General features: G+C 45.2%; 1 protein-coding gene across 6 annotated transcripts in view; it reads left to right on the forward strand.

Moving 5' to 3' along the window:
• LOC140428539 (protein phosphatase EYA1-like) overlaps nt 1-24,789 on the forward strand; it is a 324,148-nt gene that overhangs the window by 99,907 nt on the left and 199,452 nt on the right. For all 6 annotated transcript variants that reach the window (XM_072515114.1, XM_072515116.1, XM_072515112.1 and 3 more), the window contains exons 2-3: nt 1,867-1,991; nt 23,066-23,131. In XM_072515114.1, the coding sequence (XP_072371215.1) occupies nt 1,871-1,991; nt 23,066-23,131 (187 nt within the window). In that variant the 5' untranslated portion in view covers nt 1,867-1,870. The remainder of the gene's footprint in view (nt 1-1,866; nt 1,992-23,065; nt 23,132-24,789) is intronic.

Raw genomic sequence — 24,789 nt, forward strand, 5'->3', positions numbered from 1 at the left:
ATCCATCCCAGCACCGCCTCCAGCACTTGAACATTGCTGATCAAGCAGAACTGGTCACAGCAACTCAAGATGCAATCTGACCAGAGCATCTCTCGCTCCTTCCATTACCAACTATATTGGAGCTTTATTGCACACCAGCAAGATACTGATCCCATTATCAGGTTGATATGTCTTGAATTAAGAAAGAAAAATGTGTATCAGAGGCGATCTGGGCTGTTGCATCAATTATATCATTGCACTTTTCCTAACCTGATGTAGTGTTCTGTTAACCGTTCTCCAGGTTCATGGCAGAATTATTTGTCATAGATACCACCCCACAAAATTGTGCTCGATTTACATAGAACATACAGTGCAGATGGAGACCTTTCGGCCCATTGGGTCTGCACCGACCCACTTAAGCCCTCACTTCCACCTTATCCCCGTAACCCAATAACCCCTCCAGATGTCTGTCATAATCAGTAATTCCAATATAATGATCCAAAGGCTACAAATATGCTTGCTAACTAATCTCATCATACATTCCTCTTGCTAGCAGAGCAGTTGGCCTCCTGGAGGTGAGATAGTTTGGTTACTGATAATGAAGAGGTTTTCTGTGCTTGACTGATGCTCAAGCCTTGGACAGTAGTCGAGCAGGTTTGTTTGTTGATCATAAGTAAAGGGGACACAATCAAAAAAGATAATGTAATGAGAGAGCTGCGACTCAGATTTGGTTAATGGAAAATTGCCACAAAAAGACTGTCAACAAACAGCAATGATTGATAAGCTTTTTTCTGTGAATATCCCTTCAGAGTGGATCAATGAATATTTATAAGAACTAGGAGTATTTCTTTTTCTGTTTGTTGGCAGCAAACCTGTAACAAAAATGAAACTGAAACAATGTGTGTTTGTTTAAATATGGAATTAATAATCTCTAATGCTCCTAAGGGAACTGCTACACTAATGTCTATGGCCAGTCACACGATGATTGAAGGTTACTGTGAGCCCAGAATTCAATACACCTCTCCAGTCATTCCTCATAACTCAGATTTCCGACACTGGAGATTTCCACCCAGTCCCCAGCAAAACCTCTCTCTGCCAAGTTAAGGCTTGCCATGTTGATATTTGTACAAGCATGCTGTGAACATTTTATTGAAAATCTAGGTAGTAATTCAGGAATTTCAGAAAACGCAATGAGCGAGACAGGGAAGTTTCCCTGTTAACAAAAAGTAATTGCAATATCACTAAAGCAATCAGTTAATTTCTCAGTTTAATGGAATTCAGTTATGCTTCTAGATGTCAAGGTTTTTAGATTTCTAAATTCCTGCGGAAATCATGTTTGCGTTTTCATTTTCCAAAATATTTTGGGGATTCATCAAGTTCTCAAAAACGGTGGGGCGGGGGGGGGGTTGGGGGGGGGGGGGGGTTGGGGGTGGCGTAGTGGTCTTGTCACTGGACTAGTAATCCAGAGACCCAGGGTAACGTTCTGGGGACACGGGTTCAAATCCCACCACAGCAGCTGGTGAAATTTGAATTCAATAGAAATGTGCAATTGAAAGTCGAATGATGACCATTGTCAATCGTTGTAAAAACCTATCTGGTTCACGAATGTCCTTTAGGGAAGGAAATCTGCCATCCTTACCTGGTCTGGCCTACATGTGGCTCCAGACCCAAAGCAATGTGGTTGACTCTTAAAATGCTCTCTCTTCAAGGGCAATGAGGGATGGCTAATACACGCTGGCCCAGCCACATCCCCTGAACAAATTTTTAAAAAACATCCTGGTGGTGATGTTGAAATAATTTATTTGTAATTTGCATAAAAGGGTGATTGTCATAAAGTTGAAATAGTTGTGTATGACAATCTTATACTTCTTAACTTTTTTCTTGCAGGTGCATGGAAATGTTAGATTTGGTGATCCCACACAATCTGACTGGAAACATCGAGTGTCTCGACAATTCTGATTTCAACAACACTCATATTAATAACACCTCAGTCACATCAAATGGCAAAGAAGGTAGGAGAACCAATCTGACAGGTTTGCTTGTGGCTGTTACCTGGAATCTGTACAATTGTTTGGAAGATGTTATTGCACTGGAAAAAATGGCAAAAAAAAGAATGATGTTGGAGTTCTTTGAATGTTACAGAAGTAAGCTAACAAAAAAATTGGAATTGGAACATTGATTTCCCACAGTGCAGAAATAGGCCATTCAGTCCACCAAGTCTGCACCGACCCTCTGAAAGAGCATCCCACCTAGGCCCAATCCACTGCTCTATCCCCGTAACCCCACCTAACCTGCACATCTTTGGACACTTAAGAGGCAATTTGAGCATGGCTGACTCACCTGACCTGCACACCTTTGGACTGTGGAGGGAAACTCCGGAGTTCCCGGAGGAAACCCATGCAGTCACGGGAGAAACTCGACACAGAGAGCCACCCAAGGCCGGTATTGAACCCGGGTCCCTGGAGCTCATTGGATTTAAGAGGAGCAATAAATTATCTGTTTCATAGAATAAAGGGTATTTCCTGGCCTCTTAAAATTACCCCTAACCAACCTTGAGTCTTTTTTTGACTGAAAGCATTTGTAGGAAAAAAACATGCATTTGTATTGTGCTGATCATGTGCAGGAGTATTTCTCTGACTACTAACGTGGTCAGTGGAAAGTATGCTAGGGCTAGGTGACAGGCCCTTCAAACTGGGCCACCTCTCTCTGAGGTACTGCATGGTCCCACATGATTGCATCTATTCAGCAAGGTTAATTGAGTTCAGAATATTGGGACTTGCAGGCAAAATTCCGCACTCCGCCAATCTGTGGCACCTCACTCACCAGTTTCTTATGGTGTACTGCCCCTCCCTGCGAGAACACCAATAAGAAGTCAACAGTCAAGATGGGCAGGTGAGCTCACAGAGTATTGGGAGGGGGGAAGGTTTTGTGTAATTAAATAGAATGGTTTAACTGGAGAGAACTTGTAACCTGGCAAAATTAAAATGTCTCACATCCCCAGGTTAAAACCCAGCAGGTTTGTTTGAAATCACAAGCTTTCGGAGCGCAGCTTCACCTGATGAAGGAGCAGCGCTCCAAAAGCTTGTGATTTCAAATAAAGCTGTTATACTTTAACGTGGTGTTGTGAGACTTCTTACTGTGCCCACCCTAGTCCAGCGCCGGCATCGCCACATCAAAATTAAAATGGTTGCCGGAGAAACAGAAGTCCAGGAGTTGTTACACTGGTGAGCCACCAGGCAAGCCAGATTTCCCAATGCTTAATGCAGCAACAACAACTTGCATTTATATACCTCCCTCAACATAATAGAATGTCCCCTAACCCTCCAACAGGAGCACTATCAGATAAGAACATTGACAAAGGAGACAAATGACCAAATGATTGAAAAGGGTAGGTTTAAAGATGTTAGTCGTGAACACTGCCCAGTCCATCACGCGAACCCGCCTCCCAGCCATTGTTTCTGTCTATACCTCCCACTGCCTTGGGAAAGCAGGCAGCATAATGAAAAAACCCTCCCATCCAGCTTATTCACTCTTTCAACCTCTTCTATTGGGCAGCAGATACAAAAGTTTGAGAACGCGCACTAACAGATTCAAAAATAGCTTCTTCCCCGCTGTTTCCAGACTCCTGAATGACCCTCTTATGGGCTGAACTGATCTCTTTGCGCATCTTCTCTACTGAGTAGTACTACATTCCTGTATGCTTCACCCAATGCCTGTGCCTATGTATTTACATTGTGAATTTTATGTTTACCCTATGCATTTTCTTTTCATGTACGGAATGATCTGCCTGAACTGTACGCAGAACAATACTTTTCACTGTACCTCGGTACACGTGACAATAAACAAATCCAATCCAATCTGCTGAATTTGGAAACTGTTGATTTCCTCTATGAATGCTTCGACCAAGCCTGCAGTGGGTGCAGTAAATGGCAATTACTCCACCAGTCATCAAGTTTGCTTGTGCTGGAGTTATTTCTTCAATTGCTTCCCTCAAGGTTAATTTAGTTCATAATCGTATCCTCAAATTTTCTTCAGCGAGGGGAGTGAAGCTCTCTCTATATGCAGCGCACTGTGTTAAGCAGCCACACAAACAGAGATATTTGTAAACATCGGGATGTTTTATCCATGTCACACAGACAAATTAACGTCATTAAATTTATACATTAGAGGATTAAAATGCCTTTGAAAGCACTAAAAAAGATCCCACTTGTGTAACCCGTTCCGTGCCCAAGAACAGTTTGTGAGAAAGGATTTGGAGCTAACCTCAGCACAAGTGAAATATTCTCGTTTATGAATCAGTATTTCAGTTAAAATCCAAATTCCTGTGCTGTGAGATGTAAAGTGTTGCAACTTGCCACCTGATGTATTCACCTGGAATAATCGTCCATTCAGAGAACTCAATGTCAGAACTCAATGACTCACAGTGAGAATATATCATTCCTGAAACATAAGCTCCAGTAGGGACTAGTCCAAAATCCTCAATGCGTGTCACACCACCACAAACACAAACACCTGATTGCAACATCATTTACACAAGTGTAAGCACAGCTTGCCAATCTTAAATACATAACTTGGCACTCAAAGCTTTTGGACATAAATAGCCCTGGTGTCAGTTTATTTTAACCTTTTTACCTCACAGATAAAATACGCTTGTTAAAGGCCGAGATTCATATTAAAATCCATTCATAAATGGCAGCAAAACAGTGGGGAATCAATGGAATACCAGAATGCCGCATTTATTCAGCAAATAAGGGACCTAATTCTTCGCATGCGACACATCCAGGCTAAGGTTTTGGAGTATTGCGTGCAATTCTGGTCGCCGCATTATAGGAAGGATGTGGAAGCATTGGAAAGGATGCAGAGGAGATTTACCAGAATGTTGCCTGGTATGGAGGGAAGATCTTATGAGGAAAGGCTGAGGGACTTGAGGCTGTTTTCGTTAGAGAGAAGAAGGTTAAGAGGTGACTTAATTGAGGCATACAAGATGATCAGAGGATTGGATAGGGTGGACAGTGAGAGCCTTTATCCTCGGATGGTGATGTCTAGCACGAGGGGACATACCTTTAAATTGAGGGGAGATAGATATAAGACAGATGTCAGAGGTAGGTTCTTTACTCAGAGAGTAGTAAGGGTGTGGAATGCCCTGCCTGCAACAGTAGTGGACTCGCCAACACTAAGGACATTCAAATGGTCATTGGATAGACATATGGACAATAAGGGGACAGTGTAGATGGGCTTTAGAGTGGTTTCACAGGTCGCCGCAACATCGAGGGCCGAAGGGCCTGTACTGCGCTGTAATGTTCTATGTTCTAAGGTTTTGCTAATGCGTGAAATGAATTATTGCTCTTGCCTAGGTATATTGCAATTATAACAAGTGTGTAGATCAGTATTTCATTTGTTTTCTCTTTATTTTAGTTGCATTTTAATGAGGAGTTTTTAAATCACAGACAGCACTAGAAGACTGCCTTTTGATTGCCTCAAGTACTAACTGTTCCCCAATTTCCAAATCTCCTTGTCAGAGTGAAGTGCTACTTCCCTGAGTCAGCTTTGGCTTTAAATTCCACTGTTTTCCATGTGTTTCATGCATTTTGTTATCGCTGTAGTTTTTAAGGCCAATTGTTTTCTGCTTGTAGCTACTCCTATCACAAGATCTGCTGTCATGGTGTGTAACATTCTGATGTCTTAAGATGTCCTCGCACACTCACTTTAGTTTGTTTGCAATCACTCTGTGGCGGTCTGTCATCCAACCATACCTAGTTGACCCTTTTTCTGCTGCTCTCCATTTTGCCCTCCAAAATAGATCTCTGGAGTCTGATTGGGTGGCCAAAATGATGACATTTCCATTCCTCGATGTCACTTTTAAGAGTTCATTTGAATTCTCGCAATTTCAAGCGCTTCTTCATTGGCCTTGCGGTCTCTATGTTAAAGTTTTAGCATACGTCTTAGCATTCACATTTCTTCAATCTTCTTCCACAGATCTTTACTTATTGCCCAGGTTTCTAAGGCACACAGGCAGGTGGTTAGAATGTAGCATCTTTTGAATGTTTTCCTTGTTACAAGCTTGAGTTTGGCTATCTTTATCCTTCGAATTTTGGCATTGCATCAACCATCTCCTGATCTCGTTTGTCTGAAAAAATAAACTCATCTATTTGTTCCATTGTGACACCATCCACTTCAATCTTTACTCTAGTTTCTTTTAACGTTCTCCTTCTAACTACCTTTGTTTTTGTCTCTTTGGTGTTCATTTTATTGAATTATTTGTTCATGGGACGTGGGCATCGCTGGCTCTGCCAGCATTTATTGCCCATTCCTAATTGCCCTTGAGGTTAAGAGTCAACCATATTGCTGTGGCTCTGGAGTCACATGTAGGCCAGACCAGGAACGGACAACATATTTCCTTCTCTAAAGGACATTAGTGAACCAGCTGGGTGTGTCGACAATGGTTTCATGGTCATCATTAGACTTTTAATTCCAGATTTTTATTGAAGTCAAATGTCACCATCTGCAGTGGCGGGATTTGAACCTGCGTCCCCAGAGCAATACTCTGGTTTACTAGTCCAGTGACAAGACCACCATGCCATCACCTTATACTCAGTTTATATTCTAAACTTCTGGATTTTACTTCATCTATAATATTTTGTAGGACCTCTTTTTAGCCATTGGTAAAAGTACAGTTTTGCCTCACATAACGATTGACTGCTTTTCTGTAATCCCGACTAACACATTTATGGCAAAGTATTGCTGAAAAAAGAGGCACGCTGTCGAAGTTGCCATCGTCAGGATGGATACAAGATCCAAAGGGAACAACACGTTATCCGGCATGAGGAAAGGGTGCTGCTTGGTTGGAAAGTGCACTCTGATTGGTTGAGGCGTTGCCATGTGCAATGCACCGGGGAACCTAATAGAAAAAAAGCATAATGCCTGGACATATTTGATGACAATTTATTGTCATGTCATGGTGTGGACAGGGCCGGAAAATGCGGCACACCATTCAAAAGCCCATTGTTTTCAGCAGGATTGGAAAATCCGCCGGTGGGAGGGGCCCATTCTTTGTTTGGAGAGGACAGGGCTCTGCTTATGAATGTATGTAACTTGTAGCAGCTGTAAGTGAGCCACATTGCAAGCCGACTGATGACCTTAACTTGGTTTGTGTAATTGGCCTTATTGGCAGCCTCGGAACTAGGGCCCAAGCCATTTGCTCATCGTGCAAAGCTGATGCTAAAATAGGGTACACCAAAGCTATCCTGTATATCGCTGTATATTACACAAACTCATGAAAAGTCCTAAGGCTGCCACTTCTGGTCTTAAAAATTGTCCAGTCTACCTCAAATTAGCCTGGAAGGGTAAGGTGTCTCAAAACATTTGAGCAAAAGGAGAAGCTAGCTACTTCATGTTGCTATTGTGCGGTAGCGACAAGAGTGGTTTTCCACTAACAGGAAGCTGTCGCAAAACCAAAAGAATGTTTTGCCTACCCCTCAAATGAGGAATGTGGTATATGAATTTCAGTGCCAATGTGATGCCAGCTACATAGGCCATAGATCCCAATGACTGGTGGATCATATCAAACAAGACATTCTTTCGACTGATCGCAACAGGTCGAGTATGCTGAGAATTACACCAACAAGGAATTTAAGATTATCAGACAGGCTTGCAATTTGGCTCACTGTCATAGAAACAACATATTCATGGGCAAGGCCGCCCTATCCCATACAGAGAGAATATGTCCAGGCCCTGTGCTTTTTTCAGTTAAACAATAGCATGAGGGACCACAGTCCCTTGGGGCAGTCGACCAATCAGAATCGACTTACCTTTTTTGAATTTAAATAAAAGCTTGGGGGATAACTTTTCCCTGGTGCATTGTCCATGGCAATGCCTCGACCAATCAGAATCCACTTGCCAACCAATCCGCGCCCTTCTCTCATTGGGTATAAATTGTTGTTCCCTTTGAAATTTGGCACTCTTGCGTCTGCCCTGATGAGTGCAAAATGAAAAGCTTCAATAGCATGTCCCGTTTTTCAGCAATGCACAGCTCTGTTCCAACAAAACAACCAAATTCATAGTTCCAACAGCAGGGGTTGGTAGAGTCCTGCTTAACCTTCCACCTCCAACCCAATCACATCGATGTTAGCCAATTTATTATTTCAGGTCTTAGTCAAAACCTTAGGCAAAACTGACTGCAAACAATTCACTTGCTTAATTCTTGATATGGTCACATTGCAGTTTTGAGTCAGAATTGAACAGGAATGTGGCATTGGAGAACATTTTATTAGATACAGAAAACGCTGGAAATACTATGGAGGCCACAAAGCATCTGTGGAGAGAGAGACACAAAGTTGCTGTTTTAGGGTCTGTAATAAGTCCACAGAGGCAGACGCCCCTTCACCAGAATCCCTTTTATTAACAAAACCAACAGCAGTACGACCATGTGCATTCAGCTTGCTGTCTACACTGGGAGTGCAGAGGGTCTGACACACCCTGTTACATACAAAGAAGAGGTTCCCTGATTGGCTCACTCCAATTGGCCAATCTCAAAGGCCTCGTCTAAGTCATTACAGGTTCTTCGTGGCCTTTTGTCAGAACTGGGAAAATTTTTTGAGGTGCAACAAATTTTAAGCTGGTGGAGAGGAGTGGACCTCAGTGCCGCCCAGCGCGCTGTGCTTTCGACATGCTGAAAGGGGAGGGAAGGGGAAGTTGTATTTGGAGGTGGCATTAAACATGAGCTGGTGGAAATGCAGAGGAAGGTACATTGAATGTGGAGGCTAGTTGGAGTGGAAAGTGAAGACAAGGGAAAGGGGAAGAGTGAGGGCAGAAGTGTGGGAAATAGAATTAATACAGGCAAGCATTATGCCATCACGGTACAGGGAAACCCTTGTTGAGGAGAAAAAAGACATGTCAGGAACACAGGTATGGAAGGTTGACAACCTGGTCTGTGTCAGCACAGGCCTGACACCTAAATTGCCAACGTGGATGCTTTAAGCCGGTTTCCTCTCCAAAAGGGTTCTCCACCTCCACCGGTCCCTCAAGAAATTGTACTGGCCTTGAAAATCTTGGACAGATTGCCCATTTAATCCAATCGCATTTGAAATTGGACCCATCGGCATCTGGTCCTGTCCAATGTGCAAAGGATGATTCAGTCTGGTTGGCATCACGACAAAGCTGTGAGTATGAGGCCTTATTTTACACACCATGATGAACTCACTGGCGAAGATGGGGTGATTTTTTGGGGGATCAGTGGTGGTTGTTCTGCCCTGGCCACGGGCACCTTCTTCGGGAGTTGCCCTGCGTCCACTCGAGGAAAACTAAGATGAGGATGCTGGTCTGAACTGGCATCGATAAGGCTATCGAGGACTTGGTGCAGTAATGTGCCCCATGTCAGTCCCAGCAGCTATTACCCCCATCAGCCAGCGTCCACCGCTAGGAATGGCCAATTCGACCCTGGATCAGGGTCCATGGAGACTACGCAGTACCTTTTCTAGGCCAAATATTTTTAGTCCTGGTTGACGCCCGCTTCAAGTGTTTATCGGTTCAGGAGGTGGGCTCCACAACCTCGTTAGCAATGGATGACACCTTGCGTTGCATAAGTGTAACTCATGGTGTGCTGGAATACCATCTTGGAAAATGGTACTCCGTTCACAGGGGCCGGGTTCCAAGCTTTTGTCTGGGCTAACCGGTTCCGGCACATAAAGACGACACCATACTACCCGGCATCCACAGGGTAGGCCGAAAAGGCCGTGCACACTTTAAAAAACTCAACGCATAGTCTATCAGATCAGCCACTACGCCTGCGACTTCCATTTTTTTACTGTCCGAAAACACCACACCTCATTCAATGACGGGTGTGACACCTGTCGAACACCTGATGGGTTATCGTCTTTGAACCCACCTTGACTTGGTGTTTCCAGATTTGGCAGGAAGCGTGGAGACATGCCAGGCCTCCAGGAATGACCAGCACCCGGCAAGGAAAAGAGGTTGTTTTGGGTGCGGGATTCAGGGGTTCATCGTGGCCCAGTCAGGATCTTTTTCCTACGTTGTTAAAGTTGCTGGTCGGACACTTAAAAAGCATGTGGACCACTTAAGGAGTTGGAGGTCAGTGACCTATAGTCTCGAGAGTGTAAATCCCGTCGGCGAAGTGCCTTGCTGGTCCAGTTTCTGGTTCGAGACTGGGGCACCCTGCTTTGGACGTTTCGACTGTTCTAGGGGGTGAAAGCGCAGCTGTGGTGTTGAGGAGATCCAGTAGGATCAGAAGATCCCCAGACCAAATAACTCTTTAAAGGACGAACCCTCTGTCCCTTATGTTATATCATACTGTAAGTAGTTATCATGTTGTTAAGTAAGGGAATTAAGGGGGGAGGAATGCAGTAGTGTGGCCCCTTTAAGGGAGTAGGCTCGTGGGCTCATGTGACAGGAACTGAGCCAATTGTGCAGGAGTGTGCCAACCCCAGTCAAAAGCGTGCCAGCATGGGGCTGGGGAGCGGAGGAGCCAGACAGAGTAAACACCAGAAATGGGGGGTGAGCACCGGTACATAGTTACTCTGTGCCAATATAGTGCATGCCTTTAAACTTCCTTAATAAACCCCTTTTGGTTTACACCATATGCCTCCAGTGTGTATATCTTGAGCCACCATACATAATAAATCTGCTATTCCCATTTATCCCTCCTCTAAACCTATTGTTTCCTTCTTCAGTTATCCCGTTATCATTTTTCCTTGCACCATTTTTTAACATTTGTTTTTACGGGATGTGGCCGTCGCTGGCGAGACCAGCCTTTGTTGCCCATCCCTGAACTGCAGCAGTCCGTATAGAATCACTACAGTGCAAAAGGAGGCCATTCGACCTAATGGGTCTGCACCAATTCTCTGAAAGGGTACCCTACCTAGGGTCAGGCCCCACTCTGTCCCCTTAACCCAGTAACCACACCTAACCTGACCTCTAACCTTTTGGACTCTAACGGGTAATTGATCATGGCCAATCCACCTAACCTGCACATCTTTGGACTGTGGGAGGAAACCGGAACACCCGGAGGAAACCCACGCAGACAAGGGGAGGAAGTAAACTCCACACAGACAGTCACTTGAGGTGGAAATTGAACTCGGGTCCCTGGAACTATGAGGCATCAGTGCTAACCACTGTGCCACCATGCCGATGGTACACCCACTGTGCTATTAGGAAGGGAGTTCCAGGATTTTGACCCAGTGACAGTGAAGGAATGGTGATATATTGAAATGAAATGAAATGAAAATCGCTTATTGTCACGAGTAGGCTTCAATGAAGTTACTGTGAAAAGCCCCTAGTCGCCACATTCCGGCGCCTGTTCGGGGAGGCTGGTACGGGAATTGAACCGTGCTGCTGGCCTGCCTTGGTCTGCATTAAAAGCCAGCGATTTAGCCCAGTGAGCTAAACCAGCCCCAAGTCAGGAGTAACTTGGAGGGAAACCTCCAGGTGGTGGTGTTCCCATTCATCTGCTACAATTGTCGTTCTAGATGGTAGTGTCCATGGTTTTGGAAGGTGCTGTCTATGGAGTCCTGGTGAGTTCCTGCAGTGACCCTTGTAGATGGTACACATGGCTGCTACTGTGTGTCAGTGGTGGAGAGAGTGAATGTTTGGGGAAGGAGTGCCAATCAAGCGGGCTGCTTTGTCCTGGATGGTGGCGTAGGGCTCCTTGAGTGTTGATGGAGCTGCACTCATCCAGGCAAGTGGGAATATTCCATCACATCCCTGACTTGTGCCTTGTAGATGGTGAACAGGCTTTGGGTAGTTAGGAGGTGAGTTACTCACCACGGGATTCCCAGCCTCTGACCTCCTCTTGTAGCCACAGTATTTATATGGCTAGTCCAGTTCAGTTTCTGGCCAATGAGAATTCCAGGATGTTGATAGTTGGAGATTTAGCGATGACAATGCCATTAAATGTCATGAGGCAATGCTTTAATTTTCTCTAATTGGAGATGGGCATTGCCTGGCACTTGTGTGGTGTGAATGTTACTTGCCACTTGTCAGCTCAAGACTGGATATTGTGCAGGTCTTGCCTGGCACTTGTGTGGTGTGAATGTAACTTGCCACTTGTCAGCCCAAGCCTGGATATTGTTCAGGTCTTGCTGCATTTACACATGGACAGCTTGTTTCTGAGGAGGTGGACATTGCGCAAACATCCCCACATCTGACGTTATGTTGGAAGGAAGGTCATTGATGAAGCAGCTAAAGATGGTTGGGCCTAGGACACTGCCATGAGGAACTCCTGCAGTGACATCCCAGGACTGAGATGATTGACCCTTCCACCACTTTTCACCACCTCTGAACTTGCTTAAAACCTGTACGTCCCTAATATTTCCCAGTTCCAACAAAAGATCATTGACCTTGAACATTGGACTGAATTTTACCAGACTTTTCAGGATGGGCTGGGTGCCAAGAAGGCTGGCAAGTGGCATGGAAAGACATCAGATATGGCACACAATATTTTCCCCTCTCCATGCCACTTTGCCACCAGAGTGAAAGATGGCAGACTGCTCAAAGCCCAAATGAGCCACTTAACTATCCAATTAATGGCTGCCAGCAGCTACTGTGGGCATTTTGCCAGTGGCTGGGGGGCCTGTTGCGGTATAGAGAGACTGCCCAATGAAATCTGAAACCTTCCCAGTGGGCTCCAGAGGGACAGGCCTCCATTATGAGCATTGTTTGGCTCATGGAAGGTGCCCCTGACAGCAATCGGTGCCCCATGGCAATGGCACCACCTGTCCACAGACACACTCTCCCTACCCACCCCCCGCCCACTGAGCATCCAGGCTACTTACCACTCATGAGGTATGCCAGACATCAATGCGCCCTCATCCTCCAGGTGCCACCCCAGCAGTGACTCCCACAAGGCACCTGGTTGTGGCCTGCTTTTGGCCCCCGTGGGGATTTCTCTGCACAATTCAGCCCATTAACACCTTTTCTCTCCTAAGATGCTGCCTGATCCTTTGATAATTTCTGACATTTTCTGTTCTTATTTCAAATTTTTAGCATCCACAGTATTTTGCTTTTGGAGAACATTTGGCCATGAAATTATATTTTAAAATTGATATCTAATTACAAATAGAGGGAGTGCTACCTCTTCCACAAACATTCAAACCTTCCACCATCGACAAACAGTGGCAGCCATGTGTACCATCTACAAGATGCACTGCAGTAACTCACCAACGCTCCTTAGACAGCACCTTTCAAAGCAATGACCACTACCATCTAGAAGGACAAAAGCAGCAGATACCTGGGAACCCCACCACCTGGAGGTTTCCCTCCAAGTCACCCACTACCCTGACTTGGAAATATATCGCCATTCCTTCACTGTTACTGGGGCAACAACCTGTAACTCCCTCCTCAATAGCAGAGTGGCTGTACTTACACCTCAAGGACTGCAGCGGTTCAAGGAGGCACTCACCACGACCACCTTCTGGTGGGCAACTTGGGACAGGCAATAAACCAGCGATGCACACATGCCATAAATGAATTTTTAAAAAGTAAATAAATTACTTGCATCCTTCAGAAATAATAACACAAATAGTCAGTGCCTAGCATTTGTTTGTGAAGTTGGTTGTCTTGTGTACAGCTAAGTATTATGTCCAGTTCTGAGCACCACACTTCAGGAAGGTTGTTCAAGTCTGCGAGAGGAGAAAAGGAGATTGTTTCGGCTGTTATCGGGGATGAGGCATTGCAGTTATGCGGCGAGACTAGGGAAGCTGTGTTCTCTTTACAGCAGAGAAGGTTAAAACTGGTTATATTCTGTGCACTATGGCGTAGCTTTCCACAGCTTGGGTGCATGCATCTAAGTCAGGTCTGTCATGATATTCAAACACACATCATGATAGACACACCAACAGACAAATCAGAACACACAACACCACAACCAATCACAGAAAGATATAAACGCACAAACACGACACCTGGTGGTCAGTATTAGCTGGAGACAAGGACAAGGACAGACCTGGTACACGACACACTCAGGAAGACAGCACGTGCAGAGTATCCAGAACGAACTGTATAAAAGAGTTAAAATAAAATAGAGTTGTACCACATACAACTGTGTTGGCTCATCTGTGCACCAGAGCACCCAACACCACAAGGTCTAACTGCTATTTCTTTGTAAGTGAACAATGCTGCTTCAGGATAAGCCTATCCTACTCGTTTGAGGTAAAGAAAGGTAATGTTGAAAGCCAAACAATGTACTGAGACACAGAAGTATTTCCGGAGCTTGTTAGATGTGAGCATTTCCACAAATCTGTGCTCCCCGTGCGTGGAATGTGTCCCAAGTGGGAGTGGATTTTAGGAATTCTGCGATGCACCCTGTGCCCATTGTTTTCTGTCTATTAATTTGCCAGGAGTGTAAACTCATGAATTCACAATTCGAGTCAAGCATTTTGTAGCAAGTTTATTGCTACTTTTTGTGGGCTAGATTACAGCCTTCACTGCCGAGCCAGGGATCTGTTGGAGCGGGTCGCCCGCTTTTTCGAACCCACCTAAACTTCATTCCTTTTGTTTTGATGGATTGAAATCCACCGTATTACTACTGCCCAGGTGGCGAAGAGGGAAATCTAATCTCTTGTTGCTAAATCTACCCTTCTGCACACTGGCATTCCATTGTCTGATGCCGCAATGCCCAGTATTTTCACAGGAGCCTTTCATAAATTTTACAGCCAGTAATCCCATTCCCCACTGCTTCATTCCATTTTGTTCCATCTCACCCCTGAGTTTTGCAGCGAAGGTTGCTCTGCTATGTCGTTCCATTCCTTTACTCTCAATCGAAGTCCACTGAAGTTTGCATATAGAGCAGTTTTGCCATTTGTGGTGACATCTGCTGTGGATTATGTCCCACGCCTGCAGAACCCATTAATTTTATAACAGTATCTCACTCCAGCAGTAATATTGCCAATCATTCTGAATCTGCTCGACAGCGCTTGGTCTAAAGGATCTTTCTCCTTGTCGAGGCTCGGCCCTGACGCAGAGAATTTATTTTTTGAGAGGTGCCTAAATGTTTAGCAGGTTATTGACGACATGCCCAGTGTTGGGCTTTTCAGGTGTCAGCTGTGGTTCAGTCAGTAACATTCTCGCCTTTATGTCTGAAAAGCTGTGGGTTCGAACCCCACTTCGGGACTCGAGCATGTATTCATGCTTGATGTTCCCGTGTGATTCTGCTCTGTCGGAGGTGCCGTTTTTCAGCTGAAACTTTAAACCCAGTCTGTTTCTCAGGTGGATATAAAAGATCCCACGGTGCTATTCAAACAACAGCAGGGAGTTCCTCCTTGTGTCGTGGCCAATGCTCGTCTCTCAATCAATGTCCCTAAAACACATTATCTGTCATTGTAATATTGCCGCAGTGGAAACTTGCTGGCCGCAAATTGGAGGCCACGCATCAGAATAGTGACGACATTGAATCAGCTGTAACGTGCTTTGGACATCCTCAGGTCATATAAACGGAGTTCTTTCAGCATACTCCTGATTAATTTTAAGCTTCAGGTTATACGGATTCTTAGTTTGATCCCGCAATGACATTTTATCTCTGTACCGATAGGGTGCCTAAGCACATTATCTCTATTATTTCTTAGAGGAAAGGGAAGTGGAAGAATGAAAAAATCCCTTCAAAGAATTACTGGCAGTAAAGCTTGTTGAACAAGTTCTTACAGGTACAATCCATGCCTTTGTTACAAAAGGTTAATCAGAGGCTGTTGGTACTTGGCAAAAACAGTTCACTTTTGTGTAATGAGTTTAATCAACCAGAAATGTGTGATTAAAATCTGAATGTTGATTGCACAGTCAGCGCATCAATGATGTTTGGATAAATTGATGTGATCCGTCCCAGTTTCAGTTCATAGAGAATGTAGATTTAAATCAGAACCAAATAAAATTGGGTGGGAGATGGCTTTATTTCAGTTGCTCAACCCAAGCCTCAGCTGACATAGGAAACTGAAATTCTGAGGGTGCAATCACACTTTTTAAGTCCAGCATTGCAAATGCCATGCAGCAGCACTACTGTTATAGCGTGGACGCAGCCTGAAGCTAGGGAAAAAAGGAAAGATTTGCATTTCTAAAGCACCTGTCAGAGCTCCAAGGATCCCTAGTCGCTGTACAGCCAATGGAATCGTTTTGAAGCGAGGTTCACAGTCATAGGCCAGGATTGCGCCCCCTGCTGCCAGGAAAACCGCGGCAAGGATTCGCCGTTGGCAGGACCGGAAGATCACACCAGCGGGAACGGCCAGAAAATTCCAACCCTACTGCATCCAATTTCTGCACAGCAAGCTTCCACAAACAGCAATGGGATAATGATCTGGCTGTGATGCTGGTCAAGGGATAAATATTAGCCGGGATATCAGGGAGAATTCACTTGTTCTTCTTCAAAATGACTTCAGTGGATTGTTTCATTCCCTGAGGAGGCCCCTCCAACACCACAGCACTCCCTCAGTGCTGCACTGGAGTGTCAGCACAGATTTTGTGCTTTAGTCATTAGAATGGAACCTGTGCCCACTACCTTCTGCCTCCGGGGAAAGAGTGCTGTGAACGAAGTAACATGTAAAACCTAGGGTGGGATATTCCAGCCCTTCCCGTCAGCGGAATCTTCCAGCCCTGCCAACGTCGACCCATTATGGCAGATTCCCCAGCGGCAGGGCCGTCGAGCCACGCAAAGGGCCATTGACTTTGGTGGAATCGGAAGTTCCTACCCTCGGACGATGGCTCGTTGCCGCTGCCATGGGAAAAGCCAGCCGTTGGCAGAGGCTGGAAAATCCAGGTATGGTTGTCAAATCTGATTGGGTGTATTCTGGGAGATTTCATCACATGACCTTGCACCACCTACCCCCCCGCCGCCACCCGCAACGCAAATCCTCCACCTCAACCTCGCCACCAGCAACCTACCTCCCGTCTGACTGACTGATTAGTTAATAAAACTGGTGCCAATTGATTGAGTAATCATCAATTCAACTGTTGAGTCATAAAGGCCAGGACAGTCCATGGTCTGTGGTGGTCACTGACCCCAGATGAGGTGGTGAGAGTAGGTGTGCTACAATTGGTTAGGAGAGGGATATTCAACAAGCATTTCCTGCTGGAAAGTCATATGCATGATCTGAAGTCAGGAGCGAGTTGGAGTCAGCTTCCTGCCCCACCCTGCCCTATCCCATAACCTAACCTGTACATCTTTGGACTGTGGGAGGAAACCTGAGCACCCGGATGAAACCCACACAGACACGGGGAGAAAGTGCAAACTCCACGCAGACAGTCACCCGAGGCCGGAATTGAACCCGGGTCCCTGGCGCTTTGAGGCTGCAGTGCTAACCACTGTGCCACCGCACCGGTAGATGAAACCATCAGATAGTGAAGCCATCAGATTCATGAAACTGTACCCAAGTAATGAGCCAGTACTTTTAAAACAACAGAGGAAATTGGCTGAGATAATTGAAGATAAAGATAAGGATGTTTTAATCTGACTAAGATAATCGTTGTTTTCTTCGCTGTGATGCTGATGCCACTTTGTCCCAGCACTTTTTCCCCCCACTAGTGGCCTAATGTTCTATCTGTTCTGCCGATGTCACTTCATAAAATTCCAGTAAATTTACATTTCAGAGAATGACTCATTCTTTCCTAATTAGCAACTCACAAACGAGGCAACATTCTCAGAAATTGTGTAACCCTCACTGCCACCAGCACTTGTGCTATTGTTAAATTTTAATCGGGTGAAGGAAGAGGATGGAATGTTCCTTTAGCAGATTGCACATTTATGTACCTCAATGCGCTGAGCATAAGTTTAAAAAAAAATCTTTTGGTAGCTTTGACGATCCATCCACCCAATCCCTGCAAAAGAGGACCATAAACCTGGTGGTTCTGACAAGCGCCATTTCAGATGAGGGTTGGTGAACCCCTGTAAAATGTGAAGTGGGCGAAGGACGAATATCTGAGACCTTCCTTTACTGACACTAAATTCTTTTCGTATATGTTGCCAAGTCTGCATAACTTAGTGCATTAGGTGGAAAATCTACCGCAATATTCTGTCGTCATTTAAAAGTAAGATGACTAGAAATATGTGGGAACCCAGCTTTCATGAAAAGGGCAAGGCATAATGGATAATGCTGAACCTATTTAATCATATCTGGGTACAGTATCTTAATGGTTATGTTAACGGATGAAGAGCTCATGGGCCATGAATTTAAATTCCAGCCTTGTAAATTGTGAAATAGGATCAGCACCAAAGAATGATGAGAAGGTTAGGATTTTTTCACATAGGCCATTCCATGATCCTATTTGGCACAGCAGGGAACGTGAAATCCTGGGAAACTTTTAGGAGTCAAGAGGCTAATGTTTTTTTCTTATTCATTCGCCGGATTATGAATGTCACCGACATACCCATCTCTAGTTACCCTTGAGAAGGTGGTGGTGAGCTACCGCCTTGATTTGCAGCAGGCCCTGGGGTGTAGATACACCCACAGTGCTATGTATCGGAGAGGGAGTTCCAGGATTTTGACCCAATAACCGTGCAGGTTAACCAGTGTAATTCCATCCAGGGTGGTTTGTGACTCAGAGGGAATCTGACATCGGTAGTTTTCCATGCGTCTGCTGCCTGTGTGTTTCCAGTCGGTGGAGGTTTCGGGTTTGGAAGGTGCTGTTGTAATGATCCAGATTTTCAAATTGGAAACTTGGCTAGTTTATTGTTACTGCCATACTTAGCTTACACTTCCTTTCCCCTTCTGTTACCACTCATTCTTTATACTACTTGCCTAGGTATCAACAGTGACTACAGTAATTCACTGCATCTGAAACACTTTTGTGGGATTTTCCGGCTCTTCCCGCCGGTAGGGTCTTCTGGTCTCACTGAAATTGACCTCCCCCCAATCCAGTGGTGATGCAGGCAAACCATGCAAAAGCCAGTAGACTATGGCACGACCAGAAGATCCCATCAGCGGCCAATTGTTCGGCAGACCCAGTGGGGGTAGGGGGCAGGGGCAGTGGCGGCGTGGGGTGGTTTCAGTGGGAATTCCCATTGACAGCGGCAGGAACAGAGGATCCTACCAACAACAAACAGCGCGCCGCCTCCCGCTGCCAAGAGACACGTGGCTGGGAGGCCGGAGAATCCCGGCCAATGTTAAGAACCACGCGGTACATTTGCACAGGCATTCTCCTGCTTATATACCATGGGTGGGATTCTCCGCTCCCCCAGGCACATGTTTCTTGGCAGCACACCGTTCGCTGGCTGCTTTCACGATGCGCCACGCCCTCCAAAGCGGCATACTCTTGGAGTATGCCGCATGCCATATTGACAGCCTTAAGACTTTGCCTGAGGCCCGCCCCCCCAATGCTCCGCCCCCGAGCGGCCGAGTTTCCGACAGCGTGGGGGTCTCATGGTATTACCTGTCGGGAACTTGGTGTGGCGGCTGCAAACTCAGTCCAGCACCACCACAGTCGGGGGAGGGCTGATCCGCGGGGAGGGGGCTAGAGTTGGGTGCTCTATGCTGGTTTCCTGCGAGCCCCCAGACAAACAGAGGATCAGTGGCCGTTTTGCGTCGAGTTCTCGGTTGTAAAACGCCACCGTTCCCACACCGGCGACAGGATATAGCCTGAGAATTGGAGAATCCAGCCCTAAGTGTCAAAACACAGGAATGATGGCACAAGCACTGATTACTTTAATTTTCAGAGTCTCCCTGACTGATCTGTCAATGTTAAGCAGGGAAACCCCACTGAAATCACTGAAATCCACAGCTTACGTTTGGAAGTAATTTTCTGTTCCATTTTGATTTCTTTGACGCTCTCTGCCTCAACTTCTGTCCTTTTAAATTTTGAATGATTACATTTTTCACTGTTCAACAAATAAATTGTAAAAAGTGGTTTGATGTCAACAGGAAGCTCTATCATTCTAATTACCCTCATTTATTGCAGATCAGAGGGTTTCTACCCCTCCAGAAATGAACCATGCAAAACATTAAACCTAATTTGGTGTGGTTCTCCAAGGTGGCGCCGGAGCGAGGCGACTTCTTGCAAGCTACGTACAGCATACCCTCTAATTCTATCCTTTACTCTCATTCTATGCTTTTAAAGCTTCAATCAAACTCTTTTAAACTCTCCAACAATGTTCTTATTGAATTACTTACAGATTTAGCGATCTTTAATGGACCTACCTCGTATTAAGTTGATCTTTTCTCTACACCTTGCTATAACTGTAACATTATATTCTGCAGTCTCTCCTTCCTTGTACGGTTAAATAGGTTCAGCATGTACGGTATTCATTGTTTGTACAGCATGCAAGAAACAATACTTTTCACTGTATGCTAATACATGTGACAATAATAAATCAAATCAAAATTAAATACACGGATAATACAGAATGTACTGTAAATTATACATTCTGGTTCAATATTCACATGATTTCTGCTGACCTTCCACTCTCAAACTATATTATCCATCTGGGAGTCCAACATCTTCCCATTCAGAGTTTGATCCTTTTCAACTGTAAATTAGACTACTATAATTTGGAGTATATTCTGCTACATTGTCAATCTGATATGACAATCTGCGCAAACACACATTACAAATTAAGCTCGGGTGAATTGACTTCCTACAACTTTTTGAGGTCCCCACAATAGTAGATGTAAGTGTTCAGCCAATTTGATTTACTCCACGTGATATCAAGAAATGGCTGAAGGCACTGAATACAGCAAAGGCAATATGCTCTGACTGGCTGTTGTACTGAAGACTTGTGCTCTAAATCTAGCCAAGCTGTTCCAATACAGCTTGCACCTACACGATTTACATGAATAACTTGGTCAGGTGTGTCTGTTTAGAAGATACAAGACAAATCTAACCCAGCCATTTACTGCCCCATTAGTCCACACTCAATCATCAATAAAGTGATGGAAGGTGTTATCAACAGTGCTATCCAGTGGCACTTAAACAGCAATAACGTGCTCACTGATGCTCAGTTTGGGTTCCGCCAGGGCTGTTGGGCTCCAGATCTCAATCCAGCTTTGGTACAAACTGGACAAAAGAGATATACTCCAGAGGTAAGGTGAGAGTGACTGCCCTTGATATTAAGACAGCAATTGACCAAATGTGGTATCAAGCATTGAATTGGATTCGATTTGTTTATTGTCACGTGTACCGAGGTACAGTGAAAAGTATATTTCTGAGAGCAGCTCAACAGATCATTAAGTACATGAAATAAAATAAAATAAAGAGAAATTACATAATAGGGCAACACAAGGTACATAATGTAAATACATAGACACTGGCATCGGGTGAAGCATAAGCACCAGCAAGCTTGAAGTCAGTGGGAACCATTGACCAGAAACCTAACCAGACCAGCCATGTAAGTGTTATGACTACAAGCACAGGTTAGAAGTTGGGAATGCTGGTTTAAGTAACTCATCTCCTAATTCCCCAAAGCATGTTCATCATCTGCAGGAAACAAATCAAGAGTGAGATGCGAGGCTCTCCATTTGCCTGGATGAGTGCGGCTCCAACGGGACTCAAGAAGTTTGATAAAATCCAAGAAAAAGCAATGCACTTGACCAGCATCCCATCCACCATCTTAAACATTCACTGCCTCCACCACCAGTGCACAGTGACAGCAGTGTATACCATTTACAAGGTGCACTGGAGCAACTCACCAACGTTCCAATGGCAGCACCTTCCAAACCTGAGACCCCTACTACCTGAATGTACCTGGGTAACAGATGCACAGGAGCACTACCACCTCCAAGTTCTCCTCCAACCCACACAACATTCTGACTTGGAACTATACAGTGGTTCCTTCACTGCCGCTGGGTCAAAAACCTGGAACTCCCTTCCTAACAGAACTGCCGGTTTTTCTACAGCAGTTCAGGAAGGCAGCTCACCACCACCCTCGCAAGGGCAACTAAGGGTGGGCAACAAATGGCAGCAATGCTCACATTCCACAGACAAATAAAACAAAACCAAATGCCTCAGTTGCCTGCGCTGGCCTTCATTATTGTGCTTAAGTCTCAACTGATGCAGGACATTCAGAAGTCAGTCGAGGCTTCATTCACCTTATCAAAATTCACAATACCTCGAAGTGAATAAAATCAAAGACGGTAATTGGAAATATGTCATGAGGCTAGATGTGGGGCGGGATTCTGCAGTCCCCTAGTCGCGTGTTTCTCGGTAGCGGGATTCTCTCTTCCCACCGCTTGTCAATGGGGTTTCCCATTGAAGCCGCCCCACGCCGTCAGGAAACCGGATGCGCTGCCAGCGTGAAAAGAGAATCCCAACGGCCGGAGAATTCGAGCTGTGATCACTTCAGCGCCTGTAGAGTCAAGAGCAGAATGAAGCAAGAAGAAAAACAGTAATGGCAGAGGGAGGCAAAAGGGAATAAAAGGGAAGAGAAGAGAAAATAACGGTGTGGACAATTTACCAAAATGGAAATGAGGAGAAACAGAAGCACGAGAGGAAGAAAACGGAAGATAGTTTTTACGATACATCACTGAGCTCCACGCAACATCGTGGGTGTGCAGGAAATTAGCGCAACCAATTCACAACCCACATGATTTTCTATTCTTTGTAGCTAGCAAAATTTGTCAGTTTTGGATTAGGCCCCTTTGCCGAAATTCCCAATCGGCAATCCTTCAGCTTAAAGCTCTGCGATAGTTATGCGCGATGCTACAATTCGCCCAGAGAAAATTAGCACGGAGAACCAAAAAATGAACGCACGATGCAACACGGAGAAACAAAAGAAAAGCAAAGAAAATGAAAGGATAACCAAATAGTACAACTGATGCAATTGGAGGATGAAGATAGTGGGAAAAATAAAGATGCATGTTTGATGACTGCTTTTCTTTTCAACACCATCAAAAAATAAAGTGAAGAGGAAAATCAAAGACTAGACATCGAGGAAACACAATGAAAGAGTGGGATGTGAGGCACAGGAAAAAGAACTAAAAAGGATGTGGCTGTGTAGAATCATTTATTTTCTATTTCGGACTTGCCCAACTTGTTTTATGTAGAGGAAGTGGAAATTATTTTAATATGAAACCTTCCTTCATTTATTTTTCTCTTTCGGTTTGAGGCTTGACTGCCATCTTCACAACTATTTGTTCAGTAAGAATTTATTTTTTTCTTGTTGCAGACAAATCAGAGTCAATGAGCAGCGGTGAAATTGCCACAACAGCATTAGAACACTTCTCCAATTCAGGTGAGTTTATGGTGATAATCCAGGGAGTTTACATTAAACGTTGTTCAAGGGGTAATGCAATGAATCAGACCAGATGAATGTCTTTGGATTCAGACCTCTTCAGTTGTGTAGTGGGCAGGTGTCGCTATGTTTCTACAACAGGCTGGTCCCTTCAGTCACAAGGCCACACATATGCAGCTGGAAGGCCCCACTTTAATTATGCAGCAGGCAAGCCTTTCCACCACTGCCTAACTTGGGCATGTCTTCCTGCGGTTAGGCAGCACTGTGGTCTCCCTTTGTACATACAGCAGGAAGCCTTCTCTGAACTTATCAAATGGAAGAATCGGTTACATAAAGGGCAGACTCCCTCAGCAGCCACACATCAAAAGGAGTTTCTTCATTCACGGAGCAGGTAGGTGAATCCACACTTGGATACCTGGAGTGATGTGCTACAGTGTTAACAGAGGCTGACCTTTAGCTCTGCAGTTCAGCTCCTAGTTACGGTACTAATCAGAATTGAACATTCTCTGGAAATGGTGAACCTCACTCCAGTAATATGGCATTCAGGACTTAAAATCTGTTCATGCATTGTTCCATTTATCCCACGAAAATGGAGGAAACAATGTTTTGCATTTGCACTTAAAATATTGCTGCTTTATGAAAGGTTAAGCGTGAAACATCATCATAATTTAGTGCACAAGTTGGGCATTTTAATTTGCAAAAGATGTGCAATTGCACAGACGCAGACAAAGGTGTCGACCTCTGTTTATCACCGTGCCTGATGTTCAAGTACCTGGTGAAGGTGGTACTGAAGCTGCAATTACAGAGACTGCTAGGGTTACCTCACACATGCCATTGATCTCCAACATATTTTATTCAGGAGCACTTAGCCTTATAGCTGGGCGCAGAAGTGGAAAACAAAGACTTTTCCAATAGTTGCCTTGCTGACTGATATCCATGTCTCCTTATCACTCCTCTCAATCTTAAGACGTTGGGGTGGATTGAAAATTGCAATGGAAGAGGGTTTGGAAGGGTGAATGTCCTAGTACAGCCACAAGAAAATATTTATGTGTAGGTGTTAAATGATCACACTGAACCATCAACAAGGAATTAGTGAAATATCAGGCTGAATTTTCTGGGCCCCATGATGATGGGGTTGAGGGGGGAGGGGGGGGGAATGGAAAGGGTGTCAGAGGGATGGCTCCTACACATTTGCGTTACCAGGGATGTTTTCCAGACTTGGGAAATGGATCAGCTGCCTGCCAGTTGGGGGCGATTTAGCAGCACCGCTGGCGAAAGGGGCCATTGCCATGTGCAAAGGGTGCCAGCTCCAACCAAGGAACCAACCTGTGACAGTCAGGGATGGTGGTGGGGGACAGGGTGGGGATGGGGGTGGGGGAGTGGGGGGGGGGGGGTGTGGGGGTGGCGGGGGGGGGGGGGGGGGGGAGATGGTGGTGGACATTGGAGCGCGCTCCAAAGAGGGGGTAGTGGGCAGGAAAGGCCAAATCCGTGGCCCAAATCCTTCTGCCGGGTTTCCCCTCTCTTCCAAGAGGCCTACCGATTGGGCCCCTCTCAGGTTTTACCTTTAAAACTTCACTTTCAGAGATTTCTCCATGGTGAGGCACCCTCGCAGTGTCCGGCCTGCTCAGCAGCACCCACCTATCCTGGTGAGGTGGCTG

This window comes from Scyliorhinus torazame, chromosome 8 (assembly GCF_047496885.1).
Source record: "Scyliorhinus torazame isolate Kashiwa2021f chromosome 8, sScyTor2.1, whole genome shotgun sequence".
In the NCBI taxonomy this organism is placed as follows: Eukaryota; Metazoa; Chordata; class Chondrichthyes; order Carcharhiniformes; family Scyliorhinidae; genus Scyliorhinus; species Scyliorhinus torazame.